Genomic DNA, 16,214 nt, shown 5'->3' on the forward strand with positions numbered 1-16,214 from the left:
CCGCTGTCCGCTCCATCGGCCAGTGTTGATGCCGAAACGACGAGAGGTATTCGCGATCGAAGCCGGAGAGAACGGAAGAAGCTCGAGAGCGCGAGAGTCGGAGCGGAGTGAGAGAGAGAGAGAGAGAAAGGGAGAGAGAGAGAGAGAGAGGAGGGATAGGGAGAATCGAGAGGTGGGGAAGTCTAAGGGGAGCCAAAGAGGAGGCTCTCTCTTTTATTTTGTCGCCGTTGAGACTTTCGAGAAACGGAACATCCGATACCTTGCGATCGACGGACGGACGGACGGACGGACGTGGCGATTAGCCACGACGGGAATCCTCCCGGGCTCTCGTCGATTGGCCGATCGTTGCCGATGACGCGACACTAATCGTCACGCGACGTCGTCAGCGTCGTCATCGCTCGCTCTACCACGATCGTCTCCGATAGCAAGATAACCTACTCGCGAAAGACTCGCAGACGGTGGCGCAGGTGAACGAAGGTTTGTTTCCGATCAAGCGCCCGATCGCTCCGGCTCGCGTTATTAGATCCGCGACGTCACCCAGATGGCCAGTTGTCTGTGAGTTTGCTGCATCGTGTTGCCAACAATTGTATCTATTGCCGGCGATATAATAGCGATACGATTAATCGTTTTAATCAGCGTGACAATCGTACAATTTATTAATACGATTAATCACGTTTGATTATGCGAGTATCAATTCCCTGTTGATGATCGAGACGAGCGTATATCAACGTGCGTACGAGGGAAATAGAAAGCAACACGTCGCGCGATGGCAGATGATAGATCCTAGAATCCCCCTCCCTCCCGATCTCGAAGAACCGTAGCCTCGCAAGATGGCCGCCCAATTGATTCCGTGTGACTAGTCTGGCAATCCTATCGTCAATTTTTAAATCATCGGAGTTCGCGACTGATGCCATCACCGTTATTCGAGCGAATCATTCAAGGTTTATTACGATTCGAGTTGTCATTGGTTTACCCGACAGTGATTTCTCCGCGTCGTCCCAATATTGCGTGCGCGCGCGCACGAATCGAGTAAACAAGCGCCCATTGAGTTTTCCGAGCCGACTCGTCCTGTCTATTTCCGCCCACGCTTCTCTCTACCGGATGTTGTCGGGATGAGAGACTAAAGTCGAACGCGAATGCAGGCCCCCTGAAGTAATTCTTCTTAATATTTTATTCGACATTGCGAATTGAAATTAATTCCCTCCGAAATTCAGGACCTCGCGGACTCTCGATGTAATATTTTTCTCAATTTTACGTCAATTTCGGTATCAATTTTTAAGGGCGCGAAGTAGCTGTAACGATTAAAATAAATTTAAAAATGAAAAAAAAAACTCAAGGTTCAAAGTATATATTCCTACAGTATTTTTTTCAGGTTGTTTAACGGATAAAATTTTTCTAAGATATATCGCGATGTAAATATAAATAAATATTTGTACGCGATGCGTATAATTTCTCCTCGATATAATTGCCATTTTAATTTTTCCAAATATATGTCGCGAGAATATTTAAAGGAGAACAAAGGACAAAGCTTCCACGACGCTTCTCTGGACTTTAATATCGGGCGAATTCTCGAGCAAGCGAGTTAACGAGATGACGTGTTTCCTCCGCGAGTACGTCGCGAGCAAGAACGCGTACGTCAGTGGCGCGGGATTAATCATGGCGTCACATGTGGCGCGACGTGGGATTTCTCGCGGCCGTGAAAGCCACTTTAGCTGCTAAATTCGATCTGCTCGCGAATCGCGAGCCAATAATGGCTCTCTTCAAATGATCAGTCATTAATTCCGTCCCTCTGGCGATCAGCTGACTGCTTTCTCGCGGCGTCTCCGTCCGAGTCCGTGGTTTTTACTTCCTGTCGGATGGAAAGAGCGTCTCGGAAAAAAAAAGTCTCGCGAGAGAAATTATTTAATCGAATGGCGTCAATCATAATAATAATAAATCGGGGACGATTCGGCATCGATGTCAAAGACGTGGCCATGTTTATCGTTCATTCGCGCGGCGATAAATGGCTAGCAAAGTGTGGGCGCGTGAAAAATTATCTCGTCCAGCCATACAGAAGCGTGAATTCCTCCGCGCTTGGAGCGAGAGGAACGCACATTTTTCCGCGTGTACTTTGAACGGAGCACGGTAAGCGGGCTTTATTCGAGAGATAAAGGGATTTCTCGATGTAACCCGGAGAATCGCAGAGATCGCGGGGGGGGGGAAGAGGGAAGGAGAGGCCCCGAGTTTAGGCTCCGAACGTTCACCGCGCATGATATAAAGTTGCGTGATTTGGCACTTGGCGATATTATTGCGATATCGCGCACCACGCGATAGGGGCCAGGGATCTCCTCGTTTACCGAGCGCCGAGTAACGATCGAGCGCTCTTGAGACACGGCTCATAGATCCGAAACGCGAGGTGGAAGAAAGACAAAGACAAAGAGAGAGAGAGAGAGAGAAGGGGGTAGGAGAATCATTCCCTCGAGGCTTCAGACGAATCTTCGTCGATAGGGAAAGAAAAAAGAGAAAGAGCGACTCCGGGGCAGCTCGCCATCGAAGTGCGTCTAGATCTCTTCCTCCTCGTGCCTCTCGGCACAGATGGATGTCCGCGCTCGCGCGCGCGCACGTACGCATTAGCGCACGCACGCATATCCGCTCGGGCCGTAATGTAAACCGGAATTTGTTGCAGCCACACGTCGGCCGATGAGTCTCGGAGGACGATGGAAAGAAGAGCGAGCCAGTAGCCGGACGATCGACGGGAACGGGAACGGGAGCGCTGACGCTGACGGATCGCGATAAGGCAAGGCTCTTTAATCGCTCCGCGCTAAAGCGAGCGTCGCGAGGCGGGTGGACGTTGGAGGAGGCGACGAGAGCGCCGTGCCACATTCGTCCCGCGATCGTGTCGCCGGAAGGCGAGGAGGTGATCGTCGTCGCCGGAAGCCGGAGCCGCAGCCGGAGTCGGAGACCGCCGAATCCGAGGATGACGACGATCGACGAACGCGCGAGCGCCTAGATACTGGTGAATAATAATCGTTCCTCGCGCGCCATGTTGCCCGCGGCGGGCAACAAGGGCGAGAGAAGAAATCTGCGCGGAAGCGCGCGACTCTCGTCCAAGATGTCGGGAAGGCCGCCCCGGTTGCGGGCACTGCGACCGCGGTCGCGGCAGCAACGGACGAGGACGGACGCGACGCGCAGATCGGAAGGTAACCTTAAAGGGGCAGCGAGTCGCGAGGAGGAGCTTGACGCGAAGAGATGCGACGAGGAGGAGGAGAAGAAGACCGAAGATGCGGGGAAGACGACCGATATGGAGGGCAATGCGATGGCGAACGAAATGGACGTCGACGACGACAACGATGACGACGATGAGGAGGAAGAGGTGACCATGACCGCCATCACCGACGAGGCGAACCAAGAGGCGACCCCGGATGATGTCGTTGACGTTGACATCGAGATGAGATCCGAGGAAGAGACGACCGAGCAGGCTTCCTACGAGTGCAAGAGCTGCAAACCCCCGAAAATGCTGTCCGATATCAAGGCCTACTTCGAGCATCTCCGAAAGGAGCACAAGTACAAGGTGAGCGCCATCAGGGAACGGCTGTTCCTCTCCCGTCCGGATTCGTATCCTCGATTGTGTCTCCGTTTTGCGCTCTCGTGTTCGTTTCTTTCTTTCCTTCTTTTTTTCTTTTTTTTTCTTCTTATCTCATTTTCTTTTCTTTCCTCCCTCCTTTTTTTTTAAAGAATGCGAAATACGCGATAAGAAACGAGGCAATATTCTCGACGCGTTACTACTAGACACGATCGCAATTTTCTCTAGTGTGACGACGTATTAAGTGAATCATTCACATATCAAGACAGTACACTCATCAGTTCGCAGGAATATGTTTTATTGTCATTTTTAGGGCAAAAACGGACACAATCCAGTCGAAAATCGTTGCCCTGCGTGTTCGTATGTCACATTGAACGTGAAAGATCTTGAAAATCATCAAAGAGTGCATCATTTGAAAAGAAAATTCTTTCGCTGCGCAAAATGCGATTATATGACGCACATCAGAGCGCGTTATACTAAGCATGTTAAATATCATTCTATGCCAATGATCAAGTGCGATGCTTGTGATTTTAGTTCAGCGTATAAGGTTTGTTTCTTCATAATCCTACTTGGTTTTCGAAAGATGAGTGATTATACGTCACAAATTTTCCAGGATTACGGAGAGAAGCTTGCGATTACTTTAAGATTATATCTATATTGATTATATGTGTGTCTCTTTTAACGCTATTTTTCAGTGGAATCTAGAAAGACACATGCGGAATCATGGAGGTGGAGGTGCTTTCAAATGTCGCGCTTGTAATTTTACCGCTGATATCCGTCAGAGCTTAACGGTGCATGAGTCGTATCATCACAACCCACCTGTGGGTCATATCAACCGCAAAAGTAATAATGCTTTTGAACGTAAGCCACGAAATAGTCCGAAACGTTATAATCAGGTAACGTAAGGCATATTGTTATATTCTTTCTCTGTTTAAATGCATCGATCAGTTGTATTAAATAGCGTTTGATATTTCTGTTAGGTTGGAGCCAGTGATTTTCGAGCATCGTTCAATAAAACTGGAAGTACAACCACATCGGCCAACTCTACCGATTCGTTTGTATCGGATCATTCGTTAATTTCGTTAGACGATAAGAGAAGCGCTCTAGCCAGTGCCGAATGCATTGCATTGAAATGCGAAGAAAAGGGCTGTCAATTTATAACAGCTTGGGATTCCGAGATGCAGCGTCATTTAGCGGAATGTCACGCGCCACCCAAGCCAAGGAAACCACTGCCACGATTAATTCCATTAAGTTTAGCTAATTCTAAGCCCAATAATAGCCCGATTGGCAATAGTAGTAGTGGACCACCCACCACTCTGCTAAAAGTTCCACGAGTCAGAGTGAGGCCCGAGCTAGCGCAAATTGCGAGGGATACAGAGCTGGCCAAAATGTATGGAAATAAAGAGGTTGGTTGCGTGAAAAAAATTTGCTTGTTATGTATGGAACGTGAATGTGATATACATAAATAGTTAAGATATATTGTTTATACTTTTATTACAGAATATATCTTTATCTTATTACTATATCTGTCATTTAATTTTTCAGGCTGCGAATTCGAAGAGGGACCTTAATACTGCGGCCGGTATATTTGAGAGAAAAAACGCTTCCTTCTTCGATAAACTTAAGGAAAAACTAACGACGACGGCGACGTCGATTAATAATAACAGCGTGCCAGAGGTAGCTGTAAGTAGCGACAACAATTTGAAATGCTGGTGTACGTTTAAAGCTAGTAGCATGGAGGAGCTAGCTTGCCACAGACAAACACATCACACTGCGCTCAGTGTATCCGTGGGTACGACACGTTGTCCTAAGTGTAGAAGACGTTGCAAGAGTACAACTGATCTTCAAGTGCACATGCAATGCTGCCATTCGCGCAACGACACATCATCGTTCATCGATAGTAGTTTAGAGAAAGTAACCAATTGTTCGGACGTCCGCATGACCTCGTCTTATCGTGGTGAATACACTTTTCCATCGCAAATGGATTGGGACGCGAATCTCAGAGGACTAAATTCTTCTGGATCTTCGGTACAGTGCTTGATGATAATGATCTATGTATATGTGATAAGAAAATTATTACGCAAAACAGATATCGCGATTCTCTACGGAAATCATCATCGCAAAGTCATATAAAGCAGTTGTTTGTGGGACACGGGCGTTTTTATAGGAATTCTATGTGAAGCAAATTTTTTTTTTTCGCTATGTAAATATTCATTTTAGCCATGTATTTTATAATTTATATTTTCTGTAAAATAGTTAAAAGTCTGTAATACTATTAGTGCTAGTGTTGGTAAAGCATATATCATAGAGGTGTGCAGAAGTCTGTGTATCGCGAAATGTTGATTAGAGAATGTTGATTAGAGCCTTATTTTTTTTTCTCTTCGTTTATTATTAAGAATGTGCTTTACATATTGCATAGTGGATGTCGAGCATCTCTCTTCTAGTTTGTTACTAGTTCATTATCATGTCATTACTGACATTTTAAGTTTGTTGCGATAAAAAAAAACTTTTATCAGGTTGAAGGTGGTCCGACACATCCGAGCGGGCGGCGAGTATTCAAATGTCCCCATTGTCCGTTTTGGGCTTCCACCGCAAGTCGCTTTCACGTTCATATAGTCGGTCATTTAAACCGGAAGCCGTTCGAGTGTTCTATGTGCGCGTATCGTTCTAACTGGCGATGGGACATCACAAAACATATTAAACTTAAAGCAGCTAAAGACGCAGTGCATACGACCGCCAGAGTGCTCATGACGGATGAGACAGGTCGACGGAATTATTCCAAGTATAACAAATATCTCGCACAGGTGAAATAATGAATCTTAATAGTTACATAATAGAATAATTCATTGATTTATATCATATCGAGCATAGTAATTTAATATGCAATAATTTGACTTGCGAAAGAGATGACAGAATCTCGGCACCACAATTCGGCCACGGCGCTTAAACGCCTTGATTGACATTGACACTCATTATAAGCATATTCTTAGTAATTATAAACGGAAAATATCTATTCTATCTTTTCTTATGAACGAACTTTAGATATTTTTGAAAATTATATAAAAATCTATTATGTAAATTATGTATATTATTACTTATGTAAAAAACAAAACTGATTTTTCATTAAGAATGCGATACAAAATTTTCAGCGTAGATGTAGTTTGATGATAATATTTCATAGCATATTTCATGTATTTTATTACATTCGATTCATATCTCGTTAAATTCGAAATTCACGGCGCAATGATTTCTGTGATTCAGGTAGAACAACAACCGTGGGATGAGGATCATATGGAGGAACGTAGCATAGAGGAAACAAACTCTGAGGAGCTTGCCTCGACAAAATTATTAATTGTAGACAACAAAGAGTACGTTCCGACGATTGATCTCGCGTCGCAATCTCCCGTCACGATCTTGCCGTCGAGCGAGGCGAATCAGAACGGTCATAACGTGGACGTGAGTTTGCGACCTCCACCAGCACTTAAAGCTGCAGTGAAGAGTCGTGGACAGTCTCTGCTGAAGAACAATCCAATCACGATACATACCACTAGTGGTGGCGGTGCGCTCTCTATATCAACAGCGACAGAGGAAAACAAACGTATTCAGTGGAAGTGTAAACGTTGCAATTTTCGAGATTTTAATAAAGACACTGTCTTGTTGCACGTTAAGTCTCATTACGATTCTACTGATCAAGAGCCCACCGAAGAAAGGGTAAATTTTACTACCAATTATATTTTATTTCTTGCGCTCGTAAAGCGCTCGTAAAGCGCTCGTACTCATACTTAAGTATTCCACCTGACGAATGACGAGTGCTTTGAAAAAAGAAAAAAGATTTAAGTGCAATAGTTGTGCAGATAATTAAATAATATAAGCGAAACAATACTATTAAATACAACAGTTGATGAAGAATAAGAAATATTCTTCTCTCTTGCTTTTAATCTTTATATCTTTACATCTGTTTAACTAAATCGAATTTAACCAAATCGAATTTAATGCGCTATTTTCTTTTTTTCGCAGGATCCATTTGATTGTGGGGTTTGTCCCTTTTCAGCATCAGACGCTGCGACTCTATCTCTTCATAAGATGCACCATCGACCAAACTTGGAAGCTATATTCAAATGCTATCTTTGTCCATACTACGTTAGTACAAAGGCGTATGTGTCGCTGACAATGCATTTTATGAACATGAACCTTTTTTTTTAATCTCGAGTAATAGTTTAGTGTTTTAAAATATCAATTATTTAGTTAATTGTTTTCTTTAATATTAAAAAGTGCGCACTAACTTTTAGTTTTTTATGTAAAGCAAAATATTAAAAAAAGTGATATTCTAATATATATAACACAATCTCTATTTATTGTCACAGAGAACTGTTGGAACACGCTAGACTTCACGGGGAAGAGTTGGCATCTATTCATCAGCAAAACATGATGATGGATTCACCAAATTCGAAGAATAAATTACAACAAGTGTCAATTTCCGACGTCGGTAAGTTTCATAAATTGCACCTGCAAATCGAAACATTATATTTCGAATACTCATCGCGATTTAAAATATTTCTTCACAGGCATATCTCGAACAAAGAACGAAACATCTGTAGAACAAGTGATTCAGATAACGTCGCGTAATAATGTAACGACGGTTTCAAAGTCTGCGTCGGGAGTAGTTCCACCGCCGCCACCACCACCGTCGCTTCTCCTAGATACCCGCGCTCTTCCAGATGCTCCGCTCGTTTGGGTATCGCGACCAGATGGCACGTTAACAAAGATGCTCAAGTGTCGTCATTGTCCCTATGTCTCATCGCGTCGTGCAGAAGTGCGCGACCACGAGACGATGCACGTAGATACACCGGCTCACGGTCCTTTGATTGCTTGTACGGATTGTAGCTTCACCTGCGCGCGCCGGGAAATTATGATCGCGCATACGGAGATGCACGCAGGATCCTTGGGTACTGTTCACTGTCTAGTGGATGAGACACGGCCCGACTCTCAACAGGCGAATGATCTAGCCACTCTACTCGGCTTGACGCATACCCCAGTATTGGGCACTGAACCTGACTTGCACGACTCTCGTTTGGTGCATTGTTGCGGCAAATGTCCGGCACGATTCCTATGTGAGAAGGAATTGCGCATTCACCTGCGCTATCATACCACAGAACTAGCGCATTCGTGCCAATGGTGCTCATACGCGGCGCGTCAGTCAACGCATCTGTTGGCTCATCAAAAGGCGCATTCGAGCGAGTATCAAGAACGCACCAAGTATTTGTTATCTCTGTACGGGCATTCGCAACGTTATCCGCCACCTGCGACAGCGTGCGTAGAGGCAGCGGCGAATCAGGAGAGTAACAATAGTTCTGCGCCCAACGTTGCATGGATCGTCGTCGAGATCAATGAAAATGTAAACAGCAGCGCCGTGTCGACCGTTCAAAGGACTGGAGGAAATCAAGTATTTACGTGCGCTAAGTGCCCAGCGCGCTATTTCAGGCTAGATGCCTTAGAGTACCACATGACTCTACATGGTTCGAACAATCGATTCAAATGCAACGATTGCGACTATTCGTCAAAAACAACACAGAACCTCGTAAAGCATCAGGTGGTACATCGACGACACAACGAAATCGACGACGAAACGACAGCAACGACACCGTCGACTACCCTTATAGCTACCTCTTCCGTTTCCGCCTTATCTGTGCAACCGCCACCGGATCCGCAATTCGGTATCTTCATGCGCGGTAATCCCAACTTTGTCTACCAAGGTTATCTGCGGAACGGCCGTTTGAAGGAAAAACGCTACAAATGCCACAAGTGTCCGTCCGCTTTCGAGAAACGCGAGCAGTACAGGGTCCATCTAACGCTACACGGCGCCAAGCAGCGATATCGCTGTGACACATGTGACTATTCGGTCAAATACTACGCAAATTTTATACAACATTTAAAAAAGCATCAGGCAAATGCGGAAGCGCAAGCATCGCGCAGACAGTTTGAGGATGATCGGATCTCCGTGGACAGCGACAGTATCGCCGACGTAACTGTCGCGTCTTCATCGCGCAAATCCTCGCGATCGTCTGTCGTTGTTGTATCTTCCGGTAACAATATCACAAATACGTTGCAACCTTCTAATCAGGATAAGCAGAGTCTGCTACTGATGCAGAAGAAGGGTATCATCTCCGCAACGGGTGAGGCCGATGCGGAAACGATCCGTTGCCTCAGTTGCCCATTCTCCACCACCGATAAGGACGTGATGGACGCGCACAAGCGTCGCCACGGCATTGAGCGTATGACTCCGTCATGTCCGCATTGCGATTATATTCCGCGAAAGGATGAAAATATTGGCGAACACATCAGATTGCACTTTACGAGATTGTATAAACCCGAATCATATCTCATTGTCGAGCTGTTGACGCTGATGATGGAAAAGATACCAAAGGTAAACGGCAAAGAAGAGGAGAAGGGAAGACAACGGATGAAAGAGCTCTTGTTCAAGGAATGCGCCGATGGCAGATTTTTGCCGCTTACCGAACCGCACTCTCTATCTCTAGGTACTTCAACTGTAAACAAGAGGGTTATTGTGGATCCAAACACGGGTGAAACTAAGAATAATCTTGCTACATAAATCGAACATTTTTATTCTATGATTATGGTCGCGCGGACATTTCTGTGTCCATGGCATATTTTCACGCATTTTTCTATGTAAGAGACTGATACGAAATAGATGATATAGACTTGGCGAACAATTATAAGTTAGTGCGCATTGTAAAAATTAACGATTTTGTTTTTTTAAATAATTGATCATTTAAAACAGAATTTATCAATCCATTAAATTTCTGAACATATATACAGGGTGTCCCACCTAGAAGTGGCCATCCCCTTTTATCTTTTAAACTAAAAGAGATAGATCATAACAAATATATATGAAATTAAATGGCTTTAACTGAACTTTATTGTGAGTATAGTGGTTGATTACAAAATTTATCTATATTAAAGAACGGAGAGATATGTATAATTTTTTTATAATAATGTAGATATTTTGATATAATAAAAGTTGTAGTAGTTTGAAACGAATATAACGATGTATGATATTTAATGTAAATATTTTACATATTATACGAGATTTTCCGGCTTGAAATATCGCGGGCGACGTCCATCATTCAACTTTTATTATATCAAAATACATTATTATAAAAAATTATACATATCTCTCCGTTCTTTAATACAGATAAATTTTGTAATCAACCACTATACTCACAATAAAGTTCAGTTAAAGCCATTTAATTTCATTATATTTGTTATGGTCTATCTCTTTTAGTTTAAAAGATAAAAGGAGGTGGCCACTTCTACGTGGGACACCCTGTATATAGATTTGTTACATGTAATAAAATAGTATTGATCTTTTCAGTCATATTTTATAGGTACCGCGCGCTTTATATTACATTTTTGCATTCATTATTGATACATTATTTAGTAACTTTGAACGATAATGAATATGTGAATATATATTCTACATGCAAACTTAATAATGTATACTATATTTTGTTAATCTATGATCATCATTATTGTAAATATTTATTTGAAACCGTCGATCTTGTACAATACAAAATGTGTACGATAATAAATGCTCACACAGTGTATTTATGTATATGTATGTGTGTGTGTGTGTGTGTGCGTGTGTGCGCGCGCGTGTGCGTGCGTGTATATATATATATATGTATGTATGTATGTATATGTATATATATGCATATACACATGTTATATTGAGGTATATAATATATATCTGAATATATAAAGTTATGACTACAATCCGGATAATTAAAACTATTCGGATCTCAATATCCAAAAAATTGAATTTATCCGAATCTGCAAATTTTTATTTCTAATCTGAAATTATTTACTAGATAAAAATAAAAAGACTATATATTGCAATGCATATGTTAAGTTTGACTGATATATGTATGTACATTGAAATAGAAATTCTGAAATACTTTATAGAAATATGTGTACGATCGATGTCAAGATTGTAGAGATAATTTTTATCTAAATTTCCATCTTGTAGCTGACATTTTTACTGGCAAGTTTATTTTTATTTATACAAATTGCAAGTATATGATGTAGCACAAGAGATAACATATCTCTAATCTTATCGCTTCTATAGACTCCGCTTTTTGTCACGGTTCGCTGCGTCATCTTTACTAATGTAAAAAGTGCAAAACAATAGTTGAGAATAATGAATCTATAAGATCTTTGTTCGCATTTAACTTTCTATCTCTCTCAATTTCTTTCTATCTGTCTTCTTTCTCCAGCAGTCTGCAAGCATGCATCTATTTCGTTCAAAATGCAGAAAGTGCAACGGAAATCCACTCTACAGGTGTCGACATTGTGGCGACACAATATCCTTTGCTAATGTCATTGAACTACATATTGCTATATATAAACTCTCTGGAATGGGAACTGCCGTGCTATACGTATGTACTATATATGAATAGCGAGCTTGAGATAGGTAGATTTCCAGGTGTCTCGCTCACACGCATTTACGCATATCTTTGACAGCAAGCAGATCTAAAAGGACAAAGTGAGATACCTAGCCGTGACGAATATTCTCTCTTGGCTCGCGAAAAGCTATTTGATTCCCATTCTATAGTTTATATATATTGTCAGACTTCTCCCTGGTTCATGTCCGCTTTCTCATGCGCCGCGTCAGGACGATATGATGCAAAATTGATAAAATTTATCAAAATTATGAATTTTTTTAAATATTGTGTAATATTGCAATATCATTGTGATTATTACACACATTTAAAATAATAGATGTATATAAAATATTTCATTAAAAGTTGAAAATTCAGAATTATTTATTTATATCATTTGATAGCACAAGAGAAAATAAAAAAATGATTAATCAAAAGTTTAATGCAAGATACAAAAGATTAATTTTAACACGGACTAAGAGTATCTTTCTTACATTTAACAATCGATTTTTACCACAGAAACAAATATATAAGAGCGATTCAAGTAATTTTGTTATTACCAACAAAATTAAATTTTATGTAAAAATTTTCATTATAAAGTCAACCTGTATTTCCTGACGATAATAAAAAAAAAGGAAAAAAAAAAAAACGTAAATATGTAATTACAATTTATAAACTCATCATATATATTAGGTTTTCTTTATTCTTCATTCATATAAACACAAGTTTGTGTATCATAAATGATTTTGATAGGAGAATAGTTACACTTCTGCTTCTTCCAAGGTCTTGAGGAATGAAGCTTTCTTCTGGGCCACACGATTCTTCCTCTCGGACAAAGATAATTTTGCGCGATTCCATCTCTTCTTAATAGGTTCTTTTTCTCTCGTTAATTTTTTATGTTCTGGATCAGCGCGGATTGTTTCATGAGCTTTCTTGTATATGTTCTCGATCTATCAAAAAAAATACATTTTTCATATCTCTATACTTATCTAATATGCATTTAGTAATAATGTAACATAGGTTTATTTTGATAAATGCAGTAATGCATTCACATTTAACAACCAATGAAAATTGCTATTGTCCAACTGCGACACTACATAGATTTAATTAATCTAAACAGTAATTATAGTTGGACGTATATGTATATTAAAATAATTGGATATATATGTATATGTATATTAAAATAATATAAACATATATTAAAAATTGCAATATATAATTGCTTACATCATTCGCAGAGATGCCGTGCTTAATGTATTGTGAAAATTGTCTTTTGAAAGCTTCGTCATCCTCTTCTTCCAGAGTTTTCATATAATTTGCAACATGTTGACCAAATATATGCTGTCTGTGCACTTCTGCATTGAATGATTTCGATTCAGGATCATATCCAGGAAATCTCTTGGTGCTGTAGAACAATAGTAGTAGTAATTTGAAGTATATTTTGAAGTCGATATTATCAGAAAAATTTTTATTTAATTCTATTACATGTGCAATTCTATTACTTTGTATGTGAAATTTACTAGATCGCCATTGTAAAATGTAAAAATAAAAGTAAATTTCAAAACAAAAATATATTTCATACAAGAAAAAGGAAAAATATAAAAGTAGTAGATTTAATGAAATAGCAGAATGACACGTATGACTTTTTTTTTTACCTGTGAGGAATATTGAGACCGCCATCTACCGCACCTTTCATGGCACCGAAAACTCGGGCGCCTGTTGTGGTGCGCATAAGTCCCGTATCTAGATAACATCTGAAGGCACCTGGGCCGTCATCCAATTCTTCAACATTATATTCATCACCGGTCACGTCTGTACTACCCACATATAAAGTATCCAATCCCAACTTTTTAAGGAGCTACAAGAATAAAACTATAGATTTTAGCAAATCATATAAGATGCTAGTTTTTTTAATACAATTGTCTAATATTGTATAATATTTTTGCTAATCAGAATATATATGCAGGGAACAATTGCGTTTTCTTCAGTGAAACATCAAAGTGAGCTAGGTGTTTCATCATGTTAGCAGTATGTTTCTCAAGCGATCACTCATCTAAGTACTGACTATGCCCAATGTTGCTTAACTTCAGTGATCGGATGAGAACTGGTATTTTACAATGTAGTATGGCCATTGCCAGCAGTATATGTTGCAGATATTATACATATTTTTGCAAAGAAAATAGAGAAAAATATGACTTACCCTTCTGGCCAAGAGCAAACCAGTGCAGTAAGCAGATGCATAGTTGGTGAGACCAACTTTAACACCATATTTGGGGAGTTCATGGCTGTAAGCAGCACACACAATCCTATCTCCTTCAATTCTCGAATAAGCAACCTTGAGAAGATTTATTATTAGCTAATTGTCGATTTTTTGCATAAATAACATACTCATATACACACACACAGAATATATATACATTTCATATACTCATATAATATATATTTATATAATATATAATTATATATTAGGTAAAAATTATAATACATTGAAAAATATAGTATATTTCTCTATGTTCTCGACCAATTAAGCTTTTATAAATTGGCTTTTTGTACTAATGTTTCATTACTAAATATTGACCATTTGATCATGCAAAACAAAAATTGTTAGTGAAATTGCAGTCATAAATGTCTCCAATTTCACTAAAAATTTTTGTTTTGCATATACATGTATATATTGTGTGTGTGTGTAATACAAATAGAAATAAAAGTTAAGAATAAAGAGATTGGTTAGTTCTAATACATCTAAATTACACATTTAATTTTAATTAAATTTATGTTTATTATCAATTTACCTGGCATGTAATATCCTTGTTAGAAAGACGTACAATTAATCTATACTTGGGTGTATTGTATTTGTTTTTGTCTTGAATAGTTAATCTTTTGCGAGCGTAATAATCGGTCTTTCCCTCACGACGCCTCTTGAACTTAACTTGATAACGCTTGAAGTACTGCTTATTCTTGACTACTTTGACAAAACCCTATACAAGAGCACACAGGTATTAGAATAAGATCAGATAAAGAAAGCCTTAAAAAGCTTTAAATTATTTAATTATTAATTTTTGAATAATTATTAATATTATTGATTTTAATATTTCAGATAAGTCAACAGTAAGTTAAGTTTTAATAATTTCTAAACAAGCTCGAATTCTTTTATCATAAAATAAAATTTTTTTTTTTTAATAAATAAGCATATAATTGCACGATGTATAACTAAACACATGATTAACTTTCGACAATTAATTTTAATCTCTCAATATTTCATAAATATATTATCTAATATTTTTGCTAATCAGATTATATATATAGGGAACAATTATGTTTTCTTCATTAAAACATCAAAGCGAGCTAGGTGTGTCATCATTTTAGCAATATATATCAGATACATTCAGATATTCTTTCGGAGGTTTACAGTAAATAAATAATTGATAAACTTAAGATATCCGACTTATTATTTTAAGGGATTTAAGGAATATAATATGTAAACTTATTATTTAAGGGATCATTCTTTCTAAATACTATTTCTATTGCTAACAGACAATATACATATTTTGCATATAAAATTTAGAGTTCAATGAGCCAAAGAAAAAGTACATACATACATACATATATATATATATATATATATATATATATATATATATATGTATATGAAATACATAATTGGAAATTATAAATATTGATAGCTAATTAAAGCCTGTCAAGTAAAGATACATTATTTCAAGTAATTTTAAAGCTATATGAAGAAAATGTGAATTTCTTTGTCAAGTATCTTTCCAGCATGCGACAAATGAATCTCTCTAAAAAATAGACATCTTATCTTTTTGTCGATTTCTAATGAATAATCCACGTATATTAAAGTTTAATTTGACAAATAAGCCGTATATTAAGAGAAATAATCTGCTTACCATTATGTCAAGACGATTTTAAAATTGCACGAAATACAAGCACTCCTAAAACAGGCCGTGCAAGGTACGAAAAAGGACGTTACCTTCTATTAGTGGCACTGGGTAGTGAGAGAGGAAGAGGAAGCCGAAACCAGTTTTTATAAAAGGCTCAAGCTAAAGGCGCATTCACACTTTGGCAGAAAACAGAAAAGCAGAAGCCAATTGGGAGCGTCCCGTTTGACCACGTTGCGAATGACCACAGCCAATGGCCACATTCAACGGACTCAACAGTTGGACACATTACTAGAT

The 16,214-nt window shown here is 39.3% G+C and overlaps 2 protein-coding genes across 6 annotated transcripts; one reads left to right on the forward strand and one right to left on the reverse strand.

Annotated features, from left to right (window-relative positions):
• Nucleotides 1-45: 45 nt before the first annotated feature.
• On the forward strand, nucleotides 46-11,187 carry LOC105256594 (zinc finger protein 91). 5 transcript variants are annotated; one of them, XM_011266661.3, is made up of 11 exons: nucleotides 46-477; nucleotides 2,666-3,550; nucleotides 3,876-4,109; nucleotides 4,258-4,458; nucleotides 4,543-4,968; nucleotides 5,108-5,590; nucleotides 6,079-6,366; nucleotides 6,824-7,273; nucleotides 7,580-7,716; nucleotides 7,927-8,048; nucleotides 8,128-11,187. In XM_011266661.3, the coding sequence occupies exons 2-11, from the start codon at nucleotides 3,023-3,025 to the stop codon at nucleotides 10,170-10,172; spliced, it is 4,914 nt and encodes a 1,637-aa protein (XP_011264963.2). In that variant the 5' UTR covers nucleotides 46-477; nucleotides 2,666-3,022; the 3' UTR covers nucleotides 10,173-11,187. The 5 variants fall into 5 exon arrangements, with proteins under 5 accessions (XP_011264963.2, XP_011264966.2, XP_011264965.2 ...); XM_011266664.3 differs by lacking the exon at nucleotides 46-477 and having other exon boundaries at nucleotides 1,446-3,550; nucleotides 5,108-5,245; XM_011266663.3 differs by lacking the exons at nucleotides 46-477; nucleotides 6,079-6,366 and having other exon boundaries at nucleotides 1,447-3,550.
• A 1,517-nt stretch (nucleotides 11,188-12,704) lies between these two features.
• LOC105256595 (60S ribosomal protein L5) lies at nucleotides 12,705-16,052 on the reverse strand. The gene is made up of 6 exons (XM_011266666.3): nucleotides 15,927-16,052; nucleotides 14,814-14,999; nucleotides 14,222-14,356; nucleotides 13,677-13,879; nucleotides 13,249-13,426; nucleotides 12,705-12,971 (listed from the first exon to the last, which is right to left on the reverse strand). The coding sequence occupies exons 1-6, from the start codon at nucleotides 15,927-15,929 to the stop codon at nucleotides 12,783-12,785; spliced, it is 894 nt and encodes a 297-aa protein (XP_011264968.2). The 5' UTR covers nucleotides 15,930-16,052; the 3' UTR covers nucleotides 12,705-12,782.
• Nucleotides 16,053-16,214: the final 162 nt, after the last annotated feature.

The sequence above is a fragment of the Camponotus floridanus genome, unplaced genomic scaffold (assembly GCF_003227725.1).
Source record: "Camponotus floridanus strain SB8 unplaced genomic scaffold, Cflo_v7.5 scaffold24, whole genome shotgun sequence".
NCBI classification, from domain to species: Eukaryota; Metazoa; Arthropoda; class Insecta; order Hymenoptera; family Formicidae; genus Camponotus; species Camponotus floridanus.